Consider the following 19,634-nt stretch of genomic DNA (forward strand, 5'->3'; position numbering starts at 1 on the left):
GCTGACTTTAATTCTCCAGATACTTTAAAGTCTATTAGTAATTACAGTTGCAAATAGAACTTACAGGTGGAGAGTTAAGCATATAAAAGTAAAGCATTGTATTAGGTTCGGTGTGTGAGACTTTAACTGAATCCAGCTTCTGAGCTGCTGTGGTTGGGGATGATAGTGCTAGAGGCAGGCAGGAATTAACTGTATAGTTCAGTAAAATGTGGAATTCCATGATGTGTATTTTTCATCAAGACAAAGCCAGAGGGGAATTAAGCATGTGCTCCAAGATCGCTGATCTGACACAGTGATGCAGACCTTGCAGCTTCTGAATTAGCAGCACCTGACTTGGAAACAACCTGCTTCTAGGAACACCTGATTCCTCTCTTCCTGTCCTTAGATCTTGTCTTGCCAAAGCCCTGAGCTACCATGGATGAACAGCGCCACCTACTGCCCAGTGGAGAGGGTTGCATCTAACTGCAGGCCGCACCTCCCCTCCTGGGATGTTTGATGCCTACTTCATGCTTCTCACTTCCTCTCCCTGTGTTCTCTGCTGTTCATCACACAGACATCATTTACTCTGCCTGAGGCAACCTTTTTTAACATGTAAAAATATTTTTCAGTATCCTAACTTGTTTCCTTTTTTTCCTTAAGACCTGCTCAATTATCTCAAACTAATTTTTATGTATGTCTCATCTGCCAAAACACACACACACACACACCCCAAAAGAGAGACCATGATTGGATATTAACATAAAGCCTTATGACATAATTTCATACTTTCATCAAAGAAGGCAAAAGTTGTTTTTAAAATTATGTTTAGTAAAAAGCCCATGCTATTGATTTGTGAAGTCTCTTTCAGAATTCACAAATTTCCAACTACCTCCTCATCTGCTAAATGCTAAATGAGTTATATCTTGAATATTAGTTTTTAGGAAAAATTATGAAACTTTTTTCATAACTGAATGTGATTGGTTAGTCTTAATAAATTGTTGCCAATAATTTTTTTAAAAGGCATTTATTTGAGAGGTAGAGTTACAGAGAGAGAGGGAGAGACAGAGGTTCTCCATTTGCAGGTTCATTCCTCAAATGGCCGCTGATGGAGAACTTCTATGAAATTCGCTGCTTAGGCCATCTTCCAGTGCTTTCCCAGGCCATTAGCAGGGAGCTGGATTAGAAGTGAAGCAGCCAGGACTCGAACTGGCACCCATATGGAACGCCGGCACTGCAGGCTGAGGTTTAACCCACTACACCTCAGCGCCAGCCCCGCCCCGGTATTTCAGTCCCAGCATATGTGAATGGGGCCGTATGAACAGCTTGGTAAATTAACACCTTCTCTGCTGGGAATTGTGGTCTGAGAACCACACAGGCTCTTCACGGGAGTGCAGTCCACTCGTGGACTGGTGCCTTCCTGTAACTGGTCCCCGTCCCATTGCTCTCACTGCCTCTTAGTTATCTGGAGACTTGGAGATGCTTTTCCAAAATGATCCCGTGTCCCTTGCACAGGCCTCAGACTCCTTCTAATGGGACTGCCCCCTTTTATGTAGGTCTGACTTGAAAAGATAACAGCTTTGAAAGCTTCCCAAAATAACATAATCCCTGCCCATTCACCGAGATGAACAGGCCTTTGTGATCTAAGGCCCCCTAAGAGGGGGCATTACCTGCTTCAGTGGCACGGCCTGGGAAGGAGGTGTGGTAAGAAGAAGTTTTTCTTGTCTCTTCCTACCCCAAACACTCTGGACCTCAAAACCGAGACCTCAAAACAAAAGTGGTGTGAACCACGAGAGCTGGTTCGAACATCGTCCGCAGCTGTTCAGAAGCAGAACCGATTTAAAACCCCCACCGAATCAACTGGGGCATCATTGCTGCTTTTTTTTCACTCCAACTTGGGACCACATCACCCAAGCAGAGTCCACCAGAACGTTAATCCTGAGCCTTTTCTGCCTCGCCCCTTCACACAAAGCCACGCAGAGTGAGGCGGCAAGGTCCCGACTGGGAATCTTTCTAGCTCTGGCAGGTCGTTGCACATCAGCAAACACTGCAGGACTCCAGGGACCCCTTGGGGAAGGATTATGTGAAGCCAGTGTCATTTGTCAGCACTGTTCTTATTTGTTTGCAGTAGGAGAAGCAGTGAGTAGTGGTTCTCAAGTGACTGGCAAAAGTCTCCTTCCCCAGAGGGTGTTAAGAGCTCACTTTACAACATACAGAAAGATGATGTCCTGGGTCTGTTGCTGACAGACAGAGGTCAGCTCACCTTAGGGCCTGATACCTTTTCACCTGCAGATTCACCACAGAGAGCCCGGTGTCAGCTTTTTCTCCTGTTCGACCCTCAAATGTCCATAGATATTGGTGTAATTCGATCTGTATGCTCAAGGCACAATGGCCTTGAGTTGGTTACAGAGAGAAGTTTTCAGGATACTCAAGGAGCCTTAGTGACCTCCGTTTCCATCTCCCCAGAGCTTACTGGTTCAGGAATTTCTCATCTCAGGGCAGTTGAGAAGGAAGGAGGTTGTGGAGGTGGAAGTGCCTGGTCACTCCCGAGTGTCCTCTCCCTCTCATCTCACAGCAGAGTTCCGCAGCTATAGCCTGAACAGGAAGGGCTAAAAGAGAAAACGAAAAGCTTGCTGCCCACCATCCCACTTTTCAGCTTAAACTCTTCTCCAAGGGGGTGGGAGAGTACCTCCCTACCACTAGTAGTGTCAGACCCCAGCTAAGCTGTCAAAGAAAATTTTGAAACTGGTGGTGTGAAATTGTTCCGGCGTCTGGTTCACCCCGGCTTTGTCCGTGGGTCTCCTTGCCGCAAAGCATAGAAAGCAGGCAGAGGGCAGCCCCCCTGCCTTTGGCCGGAGCTCTGGATCCCCACGTTTGTGAGCGCAGCGACAGTCACGGTGGGGACGACTGCTTCAGAGCCGTAGGAGCTGCAGGGTCAGCCCTGCTTGGAACAGCACCAGGAAGAATTTGAAAATTTCAGTTTTTGTTCAAATTTGTGTGAATTTTATTTTGCTTTTTTTTTTTCCCCTAAGTGTCCAGTATTTAGAATGTGATGGGGATTTTCTCTCAAGACTCAGACACAGACCCCCTAGTCTAGTTCACAGTCCCAGCCCCCAGTCCCGTGTCCTCAGGCCGAGCGCCCCCTCCCTCAACCTTTGAGTCCACCTCTTTGTGTTGATGCGGTTCCCCAGTGTGCCCCTCTTCGTTTGAGCCAGTCTCCATGTTTGTCTTTATGTCTTTACGCTCATTTCTTCATTTCCTCCTCTGCTTCCCGTCAGCCTCCCAAAAAGATATGGGATTATACTCCTGGAGACTGCTCTATCCTTCCTAGAGAGGATAGGAAGGTAATTCCACCGCGCCGCCTCCGTTGGACTGTCTGTGTGCACTCTAGCCTTGGGCAGTGTGAGTGTGTTGTGGGTTTGTTTTCTTTTCTTAAACCACTTAAAAATAGACTGGTGATTTTTTTTTTGGCTTGTAGTATTTAACAAAGTCTTTAAAACATATACTAATATTTAGAGGGTTTTAAACTGACATATAAGATTTGTCACAGTCACCATACTCTGCAAAGAGAGATACTAGGTATTTCCTTAAAGGTAGGTTTTTGTGATAGCTGTAGTTCTCCTTAGCAAGTAGAGTAGACTTTTGAAGCTCTGACTACTTCAGGATTTCTGTGTGATCAGCCTGTTGTTGCACTCTCTGTTTTCAAGTCTTTAACTAATTTCTAGTGAGCCCTTGGGTTGTAGTCATGCCATCTTGGCCTTATTAAAGCTTAACACTAAAAAAGAAGAAAATTCATTTTTCAAACTTAACCTTCCATGCTTTCTCCCTTTCCTCTAAACTAAAACATTCTTTCTCATCTTTTCTTTCTTGAACCAGACTAATCTAGAAAAAGATCTGAACCTCTGCCACACAGAGTTAGAGGCAGATTTAGAACAAATGGAGACGAGTAATAAAGCCGGCGGCGCAGCCCGGCCACAGGTACTCCCTGGTTTTCCCCATGCCCGCGGCTCCCTTTCCACCCTGCTTTGTTCCTTTCATTTGGTTTCGGATAAAGCCGAGGCGCCGGTGGTAATGCCGCTTGTTTTCGGTTGCATGGCTTCTGGACTCCCGTGTTAGACCCCCTCTCCCAAATATATTTCCTTCTGGATTCCCTTTGAACTTGGCATCTTCCTGAAAGGGCATTTCTGAGCTGTTTGCAGGACACTGGTGGTGTGAACGCCCCCGGCACCCTACCTTCTTCTTTTTTAGCTGCTTGCAGGGCGTGGTCCTGTTAAGGTCCCTTCCTCCACCTCTGTGCACCCTCTGACTTTTCAAGGAAACACTTTTGGCCAATCCTCTTGTCCTTTCTGCAGCCCTGGGAGATGCCAACCTCAGAGATCGCTCTCGAAAACCCAGCCGCAGTGATGTGGGTGCCCTGGTGTGCATGGCGCTGTGAGTCGTGGCATTTGTCGCTTGAGAGGTCAGAAAGTTGTCAGTGAAATCACGCTCTCCCGAGGCAGCCTGGGTACAAAGAAGTGTTTGAAAGTGAACACTGCCCATGCAGACTGATGTGTGTAAAGGGAACTATGGCAAGATGCAGTCTGTTAAAGAGCGGGAGAGAGAGAGCAGGGGCATCCTCGAGGTAGATGGATTTCCCGTGGGGAAGAAAACACCAGATATTTGCAGAACAGTTCCCAGGTCCCCTGACCCAGCAGCAGAGCCTGTCACAAGGAAAGGAAACCTCTAGCGAAAATGAAGCATGAGCATGGACGCTGCTGGAGAAGTGGAAACTGCCAGCAGCTCCCTGTTATACTTAGGCAGAGGCAGGACAAAGAGGGCTGGACCGCCAGCACTGGTGACTGGGGTATGAAACGCCACCTGAGTGCCGGAGGAGACCCAAGCCAGGGGAGGGGTGGGGCAGACCAACCAAGGGGGTTGGGGTAGCAGCCAAGGGGGCTGGGATAAGAACCAGAAGCTAAGAAGCCCCAGCCCGATCTGGCAGCTGTCGTTCAGGAATCCAGAGGTGACTGGGGGGGTAGTGGAGCCAGCAGGGCCAGTGGTTAGGCCCAAACCCTCCATTGGGACTTATAGAGGCCCAAGAGGTGAGTCGCTGTGCACATGATGTAGGCAGGTGGGTGATGGGGTGGAGACTGGAACCATGCGTGGCCACTGTGGGATGGAAGTCCCGCCAGGGTGGGGAGTGGTCACTGCCACTTCTGGAGCAGGAGCCATGGCTGCAGGTGAACCCTGAGTGGGCTGGGGTGCAGGGTGGGATGCCTGAGATGGCATGCTGGGTGAAAACAAACGAGGAGTCATTTGTCCCAGGGGTCCGAGATGATAAGAGAGCTTCTGTATCTGGGCGGCTAGAGAGTCCCCAAGCAATTGTACGCGCAGCCTCCCTGAAGGCAGAGGTTGCTGCCCAGGTGGCAGAGGGCTCAGTGGAATGTCTGATGCGTACCTGAGTCATCTTCGTGTTGTTTCGCCTGCTGCCCTTTAGCCCTGGCTGTGTCTCAGACACGCCAGTGGGACTTTGCTTTCAGAACCTTGGCAGTTCAGCCTCACTCGTAAAGAATGACATAAACACTCGTAGATGAATTCTAGCAACCCACTGGGGTGCTGGGTGACATGGCCCAGGAGCGGGAGGGGAGGGTCAGAGAAAGAACCATTCAGAGAGGTAGAGGAGACAATGAGTGAGGGAGCAAGAGGAGAGAGCGGGAGAATAGCGCGTGCCTCAGAGAGGCCTGAAAGGCTGGACTCCAGGGGCAGTCAGGGTGCAACCCAGACGTGGGAGGTTCCCACATGATTGTTGACGGATTAGAGTGAGTGCCAAAGCATCAGAGGATCCTGCAGGGCCTGCGCCCTCATTGAACAAAGGTGATGGTGGAAAAAAGGGAGGGGGTGTCCCCAGAGAGCTCCACGGGGTCACGCACAAGCTTTTCCTTGATGGTGACCAGGGCAAGGTCCTCAAAGGGAGGAGGCTGGGAAGGGACAGGTGCTGAGAGGTAGGAGACTGCAGGAGGAGGAGGCCGGGCTGGTGAGGCCTGTGCCGCCAGCAGGGCTGGAGGGTGACTGTGGAGGTAAGAGTGGGTGCCCTCCCCGGGGAGTGGTGGGGTGGCCTGCGGCACCATCAGGTCAAGGGTAAGTTCCAGAGGCAGAGCTGTCGGCCCCCTTCCCTCTTTCACAACCTCTCCTTTCTCTTTCTTTCCTTTCCCCAAATGTCTCTTCTCTAGGTAGCTTGTGTTCCTTTAAGTGGTCACAGTTAGAGGTAGAAGCATCTATAAAAGTCAACTTCGGCATTGATGTATTCAACGTGCACACTATGTTTATGAAGTTATATTGAGTTCTTTACATTCTTCCCTCCCAGACAACAGAAACGCTAAAACCCATAATTATCACGCTTTTCCTTTGCATGTAGCTCTTGGCTGTTCTCTCCATTTTGTGCCGTGCCATGTACTTGAATAAAACACTCCCCTGTCCATGCTGAAATGGTCATTCGTGGGTTTTGTGGAGTTGGTGTTCTGTCCATTTCCACCCTTTTCAATCTGCAGGCATTAAACCCATGGGCTCAGTGTGGTGCGGCCTTCTAAAACACACTTCATATATTGTGGGCCTGAAGTGCTGGATGTGGCATTCAGGGTGCATGAAGGGGTCTGCAGGGCGTAGGGGGGAGGTTCCTGAGCACCAGGGAGAAGCTGGCCAAGAGTGTGCTGTCCCTGTCAGCCATGCAGCGGCCTGCGACTGAAGATGAGTGGGAGTCGGGGCCACCTCCTGACCCACCCAGACGGGCTTGGCTGCATCCACTGGGAAAGCAGAAGACCAGAGAGTGGGAGAGCCCACCCGCCCTGAAGTCCCTCTACCCACCCCAAGGAAGAGCCCTGCCTTGCACTAGCCCTGAAATCTTTCCAGCCAGGCTGCTTATCTCCCAGAGGTCCTTATCTAGACAGGAGAGGAAGGTGACCTCTCTCTCTCTCTCTCTGCCCGTAGCTTGAAGCCTCAGGGTCAACATAAATCATCTACAATATTTTTTCTTTCCTTTCCTTTTTTTTTTTTTCTTTGACATTTACAGAGCTCAGCCGTCAGCCCCAGTCTGGAAGTTTCCTCGGAGCCGCCTGGATAGTAAGTTGTCACTCTACCTTGTTTCCACGGCTTCATGTATTTCCTGTCAGCAATGGGAGGCGAGAGGCTGGTGTGTCAGACTCCGCGTGTGTTTTATTTGCACAAGGATGCTTCTGAAAGTTTGTGGCAAAATGGAATTAGAAGACAAGTTTATTTTGGTGCAAAAAATTTTGAAGTGCATGCCTAGGGTTTTTTTCATGCTATGCATTTTGTGAACTTTGTGAAGACCCGTGAGTATGGTTTCAGCTAATGTTGGGTTTGGTGGTGAGTAACAAGTCATCGCCTCTGTACTCTGGCTCCAGATCACGTTTGATGAGCTTCCCCTGTGTTGGTGTCGCCCCTTTGGCATGGGGGTTTATCTAAGTCCCGCATCAAAGTTCCTGTCTGTGGATTCTTGGGGGAGGGGGAGCGACTGTGGTGGGCTGAATCTGGAATAGAGACCGGGGGCTCATGGGGGGTTGGACCCTCAGGCTGGATCTGTCAGGGGGCCTGGGGGAAGTGCAGCCAAGAGGGGGCTCACTTATGATTCTTGCACAGATGTGGGGTTGCTTCCTGTATTGATTCTTAGGTCTGCCTGCATGACGCGTGCACCCCCCTATTCCCCCCTTAGCGGGGAGACTGCTGGCCCTCCTGCCCCTCCTGAATCCTCTGCTCTCCCAGTTTGCCTTTCTCAGCACTTTGCCATGCAGCTCTCCCAGCGGGAAACACTCCCTGCCCCCCACCCCTTACACGTGTGGCCTATGGTGAACAGGTCGGCATGGGCCTGCCCACACCCAGCCACACCTTAGCACCCCCCAGGGCCCTTGCTTCTGTTGGCATGCACTTGATTCATGTGCCTGTGTTTTTATAATTGCTGGTAAACATTAACTACTGGAGAGCAGGGCCTCCCACACAACAGTAAGCTTGGGCTGGAATCATTTCCCAAAGGCTCTACTATTGCCTGTTCCATTTGGTGCTGTAATTCCATAGCAAACAAAGTTGCCGAGTTTCTGGATTTGGGGGCCCGTGCCATGGCGCTGTGGCAATGGGTATTCCAGTAGGAAACTGGAAACACCTTAGTCCTTTCAGGGCAGTGGTCAGAAGTTCTAGCTACATCTGTATGGTATTGCTTTCCTATAAATGCATGTGTTTCATGCTTAATGTACCCAGGAGCATAAGAAGAAATCAGGAGGATACATCCAGACCCAGGTGGAGAAGGCTCCTGCCTTGCGGGAGGCAGAGTCTAGAGCCTCTTGTTCCCACTCATGTCCTATCAGTGGAAGAGGTGCCAGGGCTCAGAAGCCGATTGGCCGCCTCCTCCCAGCCCTCCCTCCACGGGAGCTGTGCCTTCAGCTCCCAGGATGACAGCAATCACAGTTTCTCCAGGTCCCCCAGAGGCTTTGGGAGGTGGAGGCCACCCCAGGACCTCAGGCTCCCGCAGATAAAGGGCGTGGCCTTGAAGGGTGTGGCCAAGGCCGCAGCTCCTGCGACTCCCCTCAGGTGAGGTCAGCAGTTTATTCTCAGCTTGTCGCTTTGGCAATCCTGACTCAGCCCTTTTTTTTTTTTTTCCCTTTAAGATTTATTTATTTATTTGAAAGAGGTACAGAGAGAAAGAAGGACAGAGAGATCTTCCATTCACTGGTTCACTCCCCAAATGGCCACAAAAGCCAGGCCTAAGCCAGGAGCCAGGAACTTCATCTGGGTCCCCTCCATGGGTACAGGGGCCCATGGGTACAGGGGCCCAAGGGCTTGGGGCATCCTCCAACACCATTAGCAGGGAGCTGGTTCAGAAATGGAGTGGCCAGGACACAAACCAGTGTCCTGTGGCAGCTTCACCCTCTATGCCACAATGCCGGCCCCCTGATGTTTCAGGACCAGCCAGTGTTGGTCCTGCTGCTGGCCTTCCCCCTCACCCCCGCACCCCTGCCACCCTGCAGTGCACAAAGCAGAAGAGGTTGCTGTGGGCAGCTGAGTGGATTCCTTAGCTCTACAGGATCTAGGGCACTGGGCTGGGTATTGTAGGGAGAATGTAGGCACACAGTCCCTTAATTTTGTGGTACACACACACACACACACACACACACGCACACACACAGTTAGTAAATGGAAAGTCAAAGTGGCAAGTGAATGAAGTAGGCTGTGAGGGTTGCAAGTGTTCAGAAGAGAAAGTAGCCACCAGGAGCAGGGAGAGTTAGGAGCGCAGGTCTTAGAATAGCTTCAGTAGGGTACTGAGTGTTCACCATGTGCCAGGCCTGTGTGTAACTTTCTGTCTGCTTCACCTCATTTAATCCTCTCAACATTCCAGGATCAGGGATTTTTTTTTTTTTTAATATATATAAATGTGTGTGTGTGTATGTATATGAAAGGCAGGGTGAGAGAGAGAAGAGATCATGTGTCCTGTGGTTCACTTCTCACTCTCCAAATGGCCACAATAGCTGGAGTTGGGCCAGATTAAATCCAGGAGCCTGGAATTCCATCTAGGTCTCCCACGGGGGTAGTAGGGGTCCAAGTACTTAGGCCGTGCATTAGTAGGGAGAGGACTGCAACAGGTGATCTGATACGTGATGCTGGTGTTGCAGGCAGTGGTTTATCCTACTGTGCCACAGCAGCAGCCCCCAGGCATTGTTTTCAGCCTCATTCCATAGGAGAGGAAAGGGGCCCATTGAGGGTGCAGTGCCCGCGATTCCCCAGCTGGTGCCCGGGGGGCTCTCTCCAGAGCAGGAGCAAAGTTCTAGGCCAGGGGACTGATGTTGGCAATCAACTTGCACCTGCTCCGTACTGACCCAAATTTGGTAATAAACTAGCGGGAGGCATCCTCCAGTTTACTGTTTCTGAGCCTCTAAAAAACAATTAAAGCCACAGTTAGGATGCTGAGTTAGCCGGGGTGACGGGCCGAACGTGCCTGAAAGAGCAGTTGTTCGTTCAGACACTCGAGTGTACGTGTTCACCCAGCACTCATCCCTGCCACTGAAACGGGCCTCCAGAGCGCTGCTTTCCAACCCGAGCCCTTCTCACGGGGTGAGAAGGAGTCAGTGTTTTCCTCCCGCTCTTCTGCTGGGGGCAGGGGGTTCTGTTATCAGACCTGATGTTCTCCCAGTTTGTTCAAATGTGTAGGATTTTTTCCCACAGTTGGGGTTGGTGAGGAGCCAGCCTCAAAGGGGTGCCTGGCACCAAGGAAAGTGTGGGTAAAGGTTTGGTGATGAATGAGAGGACCTGTGAATCTCTGTGATCTAGAATCCAGCCCACTTAGCACTAGGGCGGGCGGTGTGTGGACTGGGTGGAGAGGGACGCTGTGTGGGAGGAGACAGTGGCTGCACTTGACCTCACCCGAGGAATAGACAGACGGCCCCCGGTTCACAGCTTCGTGGCAGCTGGAGAAGTGATGTCTGTATCTCAGATGGACTACAGTTTAAATGTTGTTAATTAGCTTGGATTACATAGCATAATATTTTAAAAATCTGAGAACAGGAAGAAATTAAGAATCCCAATATCCTAATACAACGAGTTCTACCCTGGAAAATGTATTTTATATTTGCCACCACAGTATGTTTTTAATTTTGTATTTTATTTCCCTAGCATTTTCAGACCCATTACTTAATAGTGCAACTACTGTTTTCATTTATGTTTGAGAATAGATACCTTCTAAAGAATTGTATTTACTCTATTAGGACAGCAGGTGGCGCCAAAAGGCAAGCTGCTTTGTTCTAGGCAGTACACCTATAACCAAGGGGACATTGTTTCCCCTTTATCTGAGAAAACACAAATATAACCTGCAGTACTGAGTGAAATATTGTAGCTTTCCCTGGCTACTTTGTTTCATAGATCTATAGTCATTTAATTGCAGAATTCTTTATTTTGCTAATATTTATTGAACCACTATGCTAGACACCAGCCATGAGAAACTTGGTAGAATAAACTTCCTGCCTGCTGGAGGCTCAGGGTGTAACAGCGGAGACCCACTGGTGAGCAACAGCCAGAATCCAGTGTGGTAAACAGAGATAGGACCGGGGAGGCCTTGCGCACCCCTTGTTTTGGGGAGAAGTCAGGGAAGGTTCAGCAAACTGCAGATGGAGTGTGACAGTAGCATGTTGTAAATATACACACTTTCATGCAGTACAGAGGCTCTGGGAAGAAACTTTCTAAAAGACTGTGCAGACTTCCTCTCCAAAGTTTGCAGCTTACAAGTTACCCACCCCTTTCCTGAAATCCCCAAATGGTTTTAAATAGTGAGCATATGCTATTATGAAGTTTGAACTTTTACATTTTTATTTTATGCATTTGAAAGGCAGAGACACAGAGAAGGAGAGAGAGAGGAACAGAAACAGGAACAGATCTTCCATCTGCTAGTTCACTCTCTAAAGCCTGTAATAGCTGGAGCTAGGCAAAGCCAAAATCTGGAGACTGGAACTCAATCCAGGTCTCCCACGTGGGTGGTAGGGACCAAGTACTGAGCCTTCCCCTTGCTGCCTCCCAGGGTGCTCATTAGCAGGAAGCTGGAATTGGGAGTAGATCCAAGATTTGAATCCAGGCACTCTCTTATGGGGTACAGTATCTTTTTGTTTGGGGGTTTTTAAAAAATATTTTTATTTATTTGAGAGGTAGGGTTACAGACAGAGATAGAGAGAAAGCTCTTCCACCTGCTGATTCACTCCCCAAATGACACAGTAGCCAGAGCTGGGCTGATTCAAAGCCAGGAGCCAGGAGCTTCTTGGTCTCCCACACAGGTGCAGGGGCCCAAGCACTTGGGATATCTTCCACTGCTTTCCCAGGCCATTAGCAGAGAGCTGGATTGGAAGAGGAGCAGCTGGGTTCACAAACTGGTGCCCATATGGGATGCCGGGGCACAGGCGGGGGCCTAACCTCCTTTGACGCAGCGCTGGCCCCTGTTTCCAAGTTTTTAAACAGAGCCTGTTTGCCCCAGCTGAGCCACATTCCTTGCTGGAGTCAGACTGGAGTCTTGGCCTCTGGGGACCCCATCCATGGCCTCCAGGGCCTGCCTGGGCACCCTATTGGGAACAGTCGGCCTTGGCATGACGGCTCTGTGGCCTCGCTTTATTTGTCCAGGGAGTATGTTTTTGTTGAATCCCCTGAAAACTCAGCAGCCAGCTCTGCATCTCAGCCAGAGGCTGAATTCCCTCCTCCTGGCTTGCTGTGTCTGAGCCAAAGTCTGGCTCAACCCTGGCTGCTCAGAGCTGAGCACCTGAACTTAACACTGTTGCCGTTACGTCAGCAGTGGCCGCTGACCGTAGTCAGGCCTGTATCAGTCAGCTGGAGGCTGTGAGGTTTCTTTTCTTGTCTTCTCTGATGTACCTGGACATGGTAAGGACCCAGAAACTAACTGCAGGCACATGCCTTCACTATGCTGGTCCTCAGCTTCCCCTTTTGTACCTGGGGACAAATGGTGTCTCCCTTTCCCTCCCTGGGGGAACCACTGGAGATGACACATTGAAAACTTGTTGCGGCCACTACTGCAGTGCAGCAGGTTAAGCCTCTGCAGTGCCGGCATCTCATATGGGCGCCAGTTCAAATCCCAGCTGCTCCACCTCTAATCTAGCTCCCTGCTAATGTGCCAGGGAAGGCTGTGGAGGATGGCCCAAGTGCTTGGGCCCCTGCACCCACATGGGAGATGTGGATGAAGCTCCTGGCTCCTGACTTTGACCTGGCCCAGCTCTGGGCATTGTGGCCATTTGGAGAGTGAACCAGAAGACAGAAGATCTCTCTCTCTCTCTCTCTCTCTCTCTCTCTCTCTGTACCTGTCCCTTTCCATCTGTAACGCTGCTTTTCGAATTAATACGTTAATCTTTCTATAAAAGAAAGCCTGTTGCAGGGCGCTCAGGTCTTGTTTTGAATCCAGGAGTGCCTGCATTGCAGAACGTTGCACATCTGGAAGAGGCATTGTTTTGTTGGCTTTGGGAAAGAAAGAAAACAATCGGCTGTAGCAGAGCCATTCTCAGAAGTTTCCTGAGTGCTGGTTCGTGGTTCTGTGGGAAGCAGGAAGAAATGGTGATAGGAGGTGGAATAAAGCCAGATTGTGGCCGAGGGTGCTGGGGTGAGTGCCGATGGCTGCTGAGGTAGAGGTGTGAGGCTGGGGCCACTGGTGGCTGGAGTCCTGGCGTGAGGGACACGGGAAGCCGGCTGGCAAGTTCCAACCGAGGCTTAGCTGATTCGAAGGACAGCAGGCTGGCAGGAGGGGGCCAGCTGTCAGTCACTCCCCAGTGCCGAGGAGGGGTGGGAGCCCAGACTGAGGCCTTGTGCCTTTGCGACTGTCCCCTCGCAGGACTGACCAGTGTGTCCACAGCTCTCGGTCAGCAGGGAGAAAGGACAGCTGTGTATGAATTCTTGTGCCATTGGGGATTTACAGAAAAAGGGGAAACATGGGTTCAACTGAAGGGTAAAAACAGAAAACACAGCCGAAGGGAAAGGCGTGAACTGCGAATGGGAAATTTAGAAATGGCAGAGTTCGTTTTAGTTAGGAAATTCAGAGTTAAAGCGAGTTTAATTTTTTTTAATCGCATATTTTCATTTTATTTGAAAGGCAGAGAGACAAAAAGAGATCTTCTATGCACTGGTTTATTCTCCCAATGCCTGCCACAGCTGGAGCTGGGCCAAGTAGAAGCCATGAGCCAGGAACTCAATCCAATGTGGTGGCAAGGACTCAAGTACCTAAGCCGTCACCTGCTGCCTCCCATGGTGTGCATTAGTGGGAAGCTGGAATTGGGAGTGGGGCTGGGGCTTGAACCCAGGTACACCGATATGGATGTGGGCATCCCAAGAGGTGTCTTAACTGCCAGGCTGAACACCTGCCCCTAAGCCAGTTAATGATGTGCTTCTGTTCGTTTAAAGCAACACATACTGCCACAGCCTTGCACACCACCTTCCAGGTTCCTCAGCTCTCTCGCAGGAATTGGTAACTTTTACCAGGTAGAACCTGGGAGGGGTGTCCGTGAGCACCCCCTGCAGGCAGAGCTGTACAGATGGCACCCCCTGTCCTGGGCCTGGCCCCTGAGCCCAGAAACTCCAGCCTTTATTGGGGTGGGAGTGGTGTCTGCAGGCTGGGGCCCAGGTGCCAGTGAGGACAGTCAGTCTAAGCCTGGGTTGTCCAGAGTTCCTGCAGTCTTAAACTTTCCAGCGTGGGAAGGATTCCAGGCCCCTGAAGTCAAGAGCCAGGAGCCCCAAGTAAATTTGATATCTTTCTTATACCTGGGGGAAGAATTTCTAAATGCACAATTTCACTTATCAAAACATATCCCGAATCAGATCATGCATGCCAGTTTTACCTTCAGCCAATGAGACCTTTTGTTCAATAAATATTTATATGCTCTACTTAGGGACCCTTGCTGCTCATCACGGGGCAGCAGGAACGATAAAGCTCCTCAGGGCCAGCCTGGGGAGCTTGGGGGCCGAGCGGGATGATGAGTGTCGGCGGCAAAGGAACCACACCAGAGCCGGGAGATCAGTCAACGCCCAGGGCGCAGCCGGGTTCTTGACTTTATTGGGAGGGGAAGAGCTTTTATAGACACAGAAAGGGGGCTGTCCAGGGCACAAGGGAACCGAGCCAACCAGCTGAAAGGTAAGGCAGGACAGGAGCTGGGCACGCCCTCAAGGGTTTATCACAGCTGAGGGCACACACTGTCCACGAATACGGAAGTCTCCTGTCAGGCTAGGTACCTCCCCTGGGAGCCATCTTAGATTGTTGGAAACGCTGTCACTGAGATGCGGAAGTGCGGCAAACTCGAGCAAAGGCTTAGAGGCCTTGTCAAGGGAAGGCTTAGCAACTTTGTTTCCTTTCCGGTTAGAGCCCCCCCCCCCAGACCCTCTTGTCCAGTGGGCTCCTGCCAATCAGGGCACAGCGTGGGGGAAGAGGCTGCCCCCAGCCTGCTCCTTCCTCACTTCTCCACCCTGAAGCTGTGCTGTAGACTTGTCTGCCGAGGAGAGAAGAGAAGCATCTGTTGCCCTGACCCAGGCCAGGGAGATTAAGGAAAGATTGGGGTTACCCCTTCCCCACCCCGGCAGTAAGGTGTATGAAGCCCTGAGCGGGTGCTGGGTGCAGGACGTGGCTCTGTTAGTGGCCAGTGCTGGCAGCAGTGGCGCTGCTTGGGCACAAAGCTACTCAGAGGCGAGACATCACCGCGTTCTCCATCTCTGACTCCTGGGCCGTGGTGCCGCTTGCCCCGGGGGTGCGTTCCTGGCCCTGACACTGCAAGGTGGTGATAGAAGGCAGGCCCTTGAGCTCTGTCTGGTTCCTGTGGTGCACGTGCCGCTGCCTCCTAGGTCATAGGGAGGACACTGTGCCCCAGCCAGAGGCCCGAGTTGGATCCCGGGGCTGCTGTCCTGCCCCCTGCCTCCTGTGACAAGTCACCAACTCTCCCAGTGCCTGCTTTGCTCCTCCGGAAAGTGGCAGAAGTGGGGTTGTTTGTGAGGGTTAGAGAAAAGTGCCGAGCACAGGATCCCCATGTGGGGCATCTCAGCAGCGGCTTGCAGGGTCGTCCTCACAGTTGTCATCTGACCGTGGGCACTGAGGAGCTGGGGTGACGCACAGAGGAAAGGCCGGCTTCACGGAAGGTGCAGACGGCCAGAGGTGAGCACTGGGCAGTGGCTGAGATGCAGGCTGGGGAGGCCAGCGTAGTGGGGCAGTGGGTTAAACAGCTGCCTGTGTCGGCAGCATCCCCTATGGGCGCTGGTTCGTGTTCTGGCTGCTCCACTTCTGATCCAGCCCCCTGCTAATGTCCTGGGAAAAGCAGCGGAGGATGGCTCAAGTGTTTGGGCCCCTGCCACTCACATGGGAGACCCAGATGAAGCTCCTGGCTCTTGGATTTGGCCTGGACCAGCCCTGGCCATGCAGACCATCTAGGGAATGAACCAGTGGATGGAACATCTCTCTCTCTCTGTCTCTCCCTGTATGTGTGTAACTCTGACTTTTGAATAAAATAAAATCTTTAAAAAGAACCACAGGTGAGTATTTGGTGTAGTGGTTAAGATGCTGGTTGCGAGGCCCACACCCACTATCAGAGTTCTCACTCTGCTGCTGCAGAAACAGCTCTCCGCTACTGTGTGCCCTGGGGAGGCAACAGATGATGGCTCAAGTACTTGAGTCCCTTCCATCCACATGGGAGACCCAGGTTGAATTCTGGGCTCCTGGCTTCAACCTGGCCCACCCCAGCTGCAGAGGGGGAGTTGGAGAGTGAACTAGTGGGAGGAAGACCTCTTTTTTCTTTGTCTCTCTACCTTTCCAATAAAATGAAAATTTAAAAAACAATTCCATCATCAGTGGGTAGGTAGAGGGAAAGATAGGAGGACAGGTGTGTGATAAAGCAAACGCTGCTGTGTGCTCCCTGCAGAATCTGGGTGTGGAGGACATGGGTGTTCACCCTCACGGTTCATTGAGCTTTTCTGTGTAGTTGGTAACATTCAGAGTAAAACACTGAGCTGGAGGAACTCCATCAAGCTGAGGGTCTTCAGCGGTCACAAGCCAAATCTCCAGTAAAAGAGGACAGGCAGCCCCCCAGAAGCTGTGTGTACCTGAGAAGAGTGTGTGTGTCCATGTGTCCATGTGTCGGTGGCAGTGTCAGTGAGGTGTGGGACAGCGGGCCAGGGAAGGGAGGGGCTCCGTGAAGAAGCACCACTCTTACCTGCATTCTGTGTTTCTTCATTCTCAAATACGTTTGCAGTAACTTGGAAAAATAAAAATACTGGCCGGCGCCGCGGCTCACTAGGCTAATCCTCCGCCTTGTGGCGCCGGCACACCGGGTTCTAGTCCTGGTCAGGGCGCCGGATTCTGTCCCGGTTGCCCCTCTTCCAGGCCAGCTCTCTGCTGTGGCCAGGGAGTGCAGTGGAGGATGGCCCAGGTGCTTGGGCCCTGCACCCCATGGGAGACTAGGAAAAGCACCTGGCTCCTGGCTCCTGCCATCGGATCAGCGCGGTGCGCCGGCCGCAGCGTGCCGGCCGCGGCGGCCATTGGAGGGTGAACCAACGGCAAAGGAAGACCTTTCTCTCTGTCTCTCTCTCACTGTCCACTCTGCCTGTCAAAAAAATAAAAATAAAAAAAAATTAAAAATAAAAAATAAAAATACTTAGATGTCAACAGGACACAAATGCATGAAAGATCCGGGCCAGAGTTCACATACACAATGTATGTCGTGAAGTTTTGAACACAAACTGAAGAAGCAGGACAAACTTACCTTGGTTTCTAGACCTTGGCAGGTAATAGGCTGTTTACAGAAATATTAAAGGTGCTAGCTCCTATTCTTACCTTCTTTTCTCTTTCCCTCCTCCTTGTCCTTAGTGTGTATTCTTCCAGCTACCACGCAGTGAAGAGGGAACCAGAAGGTGCCCCCGGTGATCTCACTAGCTTGGAAAACGAGAGGCAGATTTATAAAAGTGTCTTGGAAGGTGGCGACATCCCTCTTCAGGGCCTGAGTGGGCTCAAGCGACCGTCCAGCTCGGCGTCCACGAAAGGTAGTTACTGGGGAGAAGCCCGCAGGCCTCTCTGTCCCATGTGTACCGGACGGTACCTGAGTGCCGGCAGTCGGTGAACCCCAGCCACTGTGAACTCTGCCTTGTTCGGATCTGGACCTGTATCCGAGCCCTGGAGCCCTGTAACGCCCCCTGCCCGATTTTCTCACCGGCCATTTTTCTTTCTGGTATTAGTAGTTTCCCTTCCCTTGACCCCCGACCTTGCTCTCTCTGAAGCATCTCTCCTCTCTCTCTCCTCTCTCTCTCGTTCTGATTCCTTTTTCTTAGGAACTAGCTGAGCTTCAGCCTTTCCTAACAAGCAAGGTGGCCATTTTTTCTGTTGCGTCTTTGCACCTGCTTTGCAGCACAGATTATTTTGCTTCCGGACATCAACTGGGAATTTTTTATAAAGTCCTTATGACCAATGAGCATGTGACCTCTCCCTTTTTTTTTTTTCCTTTTTTCTTTTGGTAGCAGCTTTCGGCTTTAACCTAATGGGTCTGTTTATTTTATTCTGCATGCTTACCAGTGGATCGTAAAGGTGGGAATGCTCACATGATTTCTTCATCTTCAGTTCATAGCCGAACGGTTAACACTAGCAGTGTCTTAGGTCCCGTGTGTAAACACAAGAAACCCCTGTCAGCTGCGAAAGCCTGCATCTCCGAGATCCTTCCTTCCAAGTTCAAGCCCAGGCTGTCTGCGCCCAGCGCCCTTCTGCAGGAGCAGAAGAGTGTGCTGCTGGCCTCGGAGAAGGCCCAGAGCTGCGAGAACCTCTGTGTTTCGGGGTCTCTGATGGACTCCAGAAGAGGGCTCCCGCTCCAGGCCGGGGGGAGCATCGAGAACCTGCTCATGCGTTCGAGGCCCGAGGACGGCAGCAGGTCGGGCAGCACCATGAGCCTGCAGGAGTACAGCAGCAGCTGCAGGAGGCCCTGCCCCCTCTCCAGGAAGGCTGGCATGCAGTTCTCCTTGCTGTACCGGGACATGCACCAGATCAACCGAGCTGGCCTCTCCCTGGGCTCCGTCTCATCGTCGAGCGTGAGAGACCTCGCCTCGCACTTTGAACGGAGCAACCTGGCGCTGTCCAGGGGCGAGCTGGGCTCCAGCCAAGAGGGCTCCGAGCACATTCCCAAGCACACCGTCTCCTCTCGTATCACTGCCTTTGAGCAGCTGATCCAGCGGTCCCGGTCCATGCCCTCCCTCGACTTGTCCGGCAGGCTGAGCAAGTCCCCCACGCCTGTGCTGGCCCGGAGCTGCCTCACCTCCGCCCGCTCTGCTGAGTCCCTCCTAGAGTCCACCAAGCTCCGTCCCAGGGCCGTGGACGGGGCGCCCGCCGGCGGACTCTACGCCTCCCCTACCTGCAGCAATATGGCGGACCACAGCTTGGGCTTCAGGGGCCTCGCGCCTTCCGAGCCCCTCTCCGCCTGCTCCGATGAGCTCGACCACTGCTCCAACATCTCCAGTGACAGCAGGGAGGGCAGCGGCGGCAGCGTTTACGGAGATTTCCCCAGACACCGCCTCAATAAGTGCAAGGGCACCTGCCCTGCCTCCTACACCCGCTTCACCACCATCCGGAAGCACGAGCAGCAGCAGCCGCCCCCCAGGCAGCCCGAGTGGCGCCTGGATTCCAGAGGGGACAAGAGCACTCTCCTCAGGAACATCTACCTGATGAGCCCCCTCCCTTTCCGGTTGAAAAAGCCCCTCCAGCACCATCCCAGGCAGCCTCACCCTGCTGACTCCTCGGGCCTCCCCAGTCAGCCCCGGCAGGACCAGGCCCCCGCGGGCGGGAAGCCCTCGGTCCCCGCACGCCTGTCTTCCCACCACACCATGGCCAGGCTGAGCCGCAGCTCAGAGCCCGCTCAGGAGAGACCCACAGCCCCCGAGGACGGCCCCGGGGCCTTTCATAACGGGAACCCCGTGCCGTACTCTGACCACGGCCTGGACGGGAACAACAACCCGCAAAGCGAACGGGCAGCGGCGCGCGGAGGTGGCGTTTTGCGTGTCTGACAAGTCTCTCCTCCCCCATCCCTCCACTTTGCCTGCTTGCCCCCTTCCTCCCTGTCATGCCCTTGGTGATCATTTCTGGTCTGTCCTTTGTTTTCCGTTTGTTTTGCTTGGCAATTAATCATGGCTCG

At 52.1% G+C, this 19,634-nt stretch overlaps 1 protein-coding gene across 50 annotated transcripts in view; it reads left to right on the forward strand.

The window, feature by feature from the left end:
* The window catches only part of SORBS1 (sorbin and SH3 domain containing 1), a 239,780-nt gene that overhangs the window by 181,886 nt on the left and 38,260 nt on the right, over window positions 1-19,634 (forward strand). For 45 of the 50 annotated variants that reach the window (XM_051823967.2, XM_070057512.1, XM_070057515.1 and 42 more), the window contains 4 exons: window positions 3,255-3,320; window positions 3,853-3,954; window positions 7,022-7,071; window positions 17,333-17,505. In XM_051823967.2, coding sequence (XP_051679927.2) covers window positions 3,255-3,320; window positions 3,853-3,954; window positions 7,022-7,071; window positions 17,333-17,505 — 391 coding nt within the window. Of the gene's footprint in view, window positions 1-3,254; window positions 3,321-3,852; window positions 3,955-7,021; window positions 7,072-17,332; window positions 17,506-18,031; window positions 19,487-19,634 lie in introns of all 50 variants that reach the window. The other 5 variants (XM_070057501.1, XM_070057507.1, XM_070057508.1 and 2 more) reach the window with 3 other exon arrangements.

Source organism: Oryctolagus cuniculus, chromosome 15, assembly GCF_964237555.1.
Source record: "Oryctolagus cuniculus chromosome 15, mOryCun1.1, whole genome shotgun sequence".
Taxonomy (NCBI): Eukaryota; Metazoa; Chordata; class Mammalia; order Lagomorpha; family Leporidae; genus Oryctolagus; species Oryctolagus cuniculus.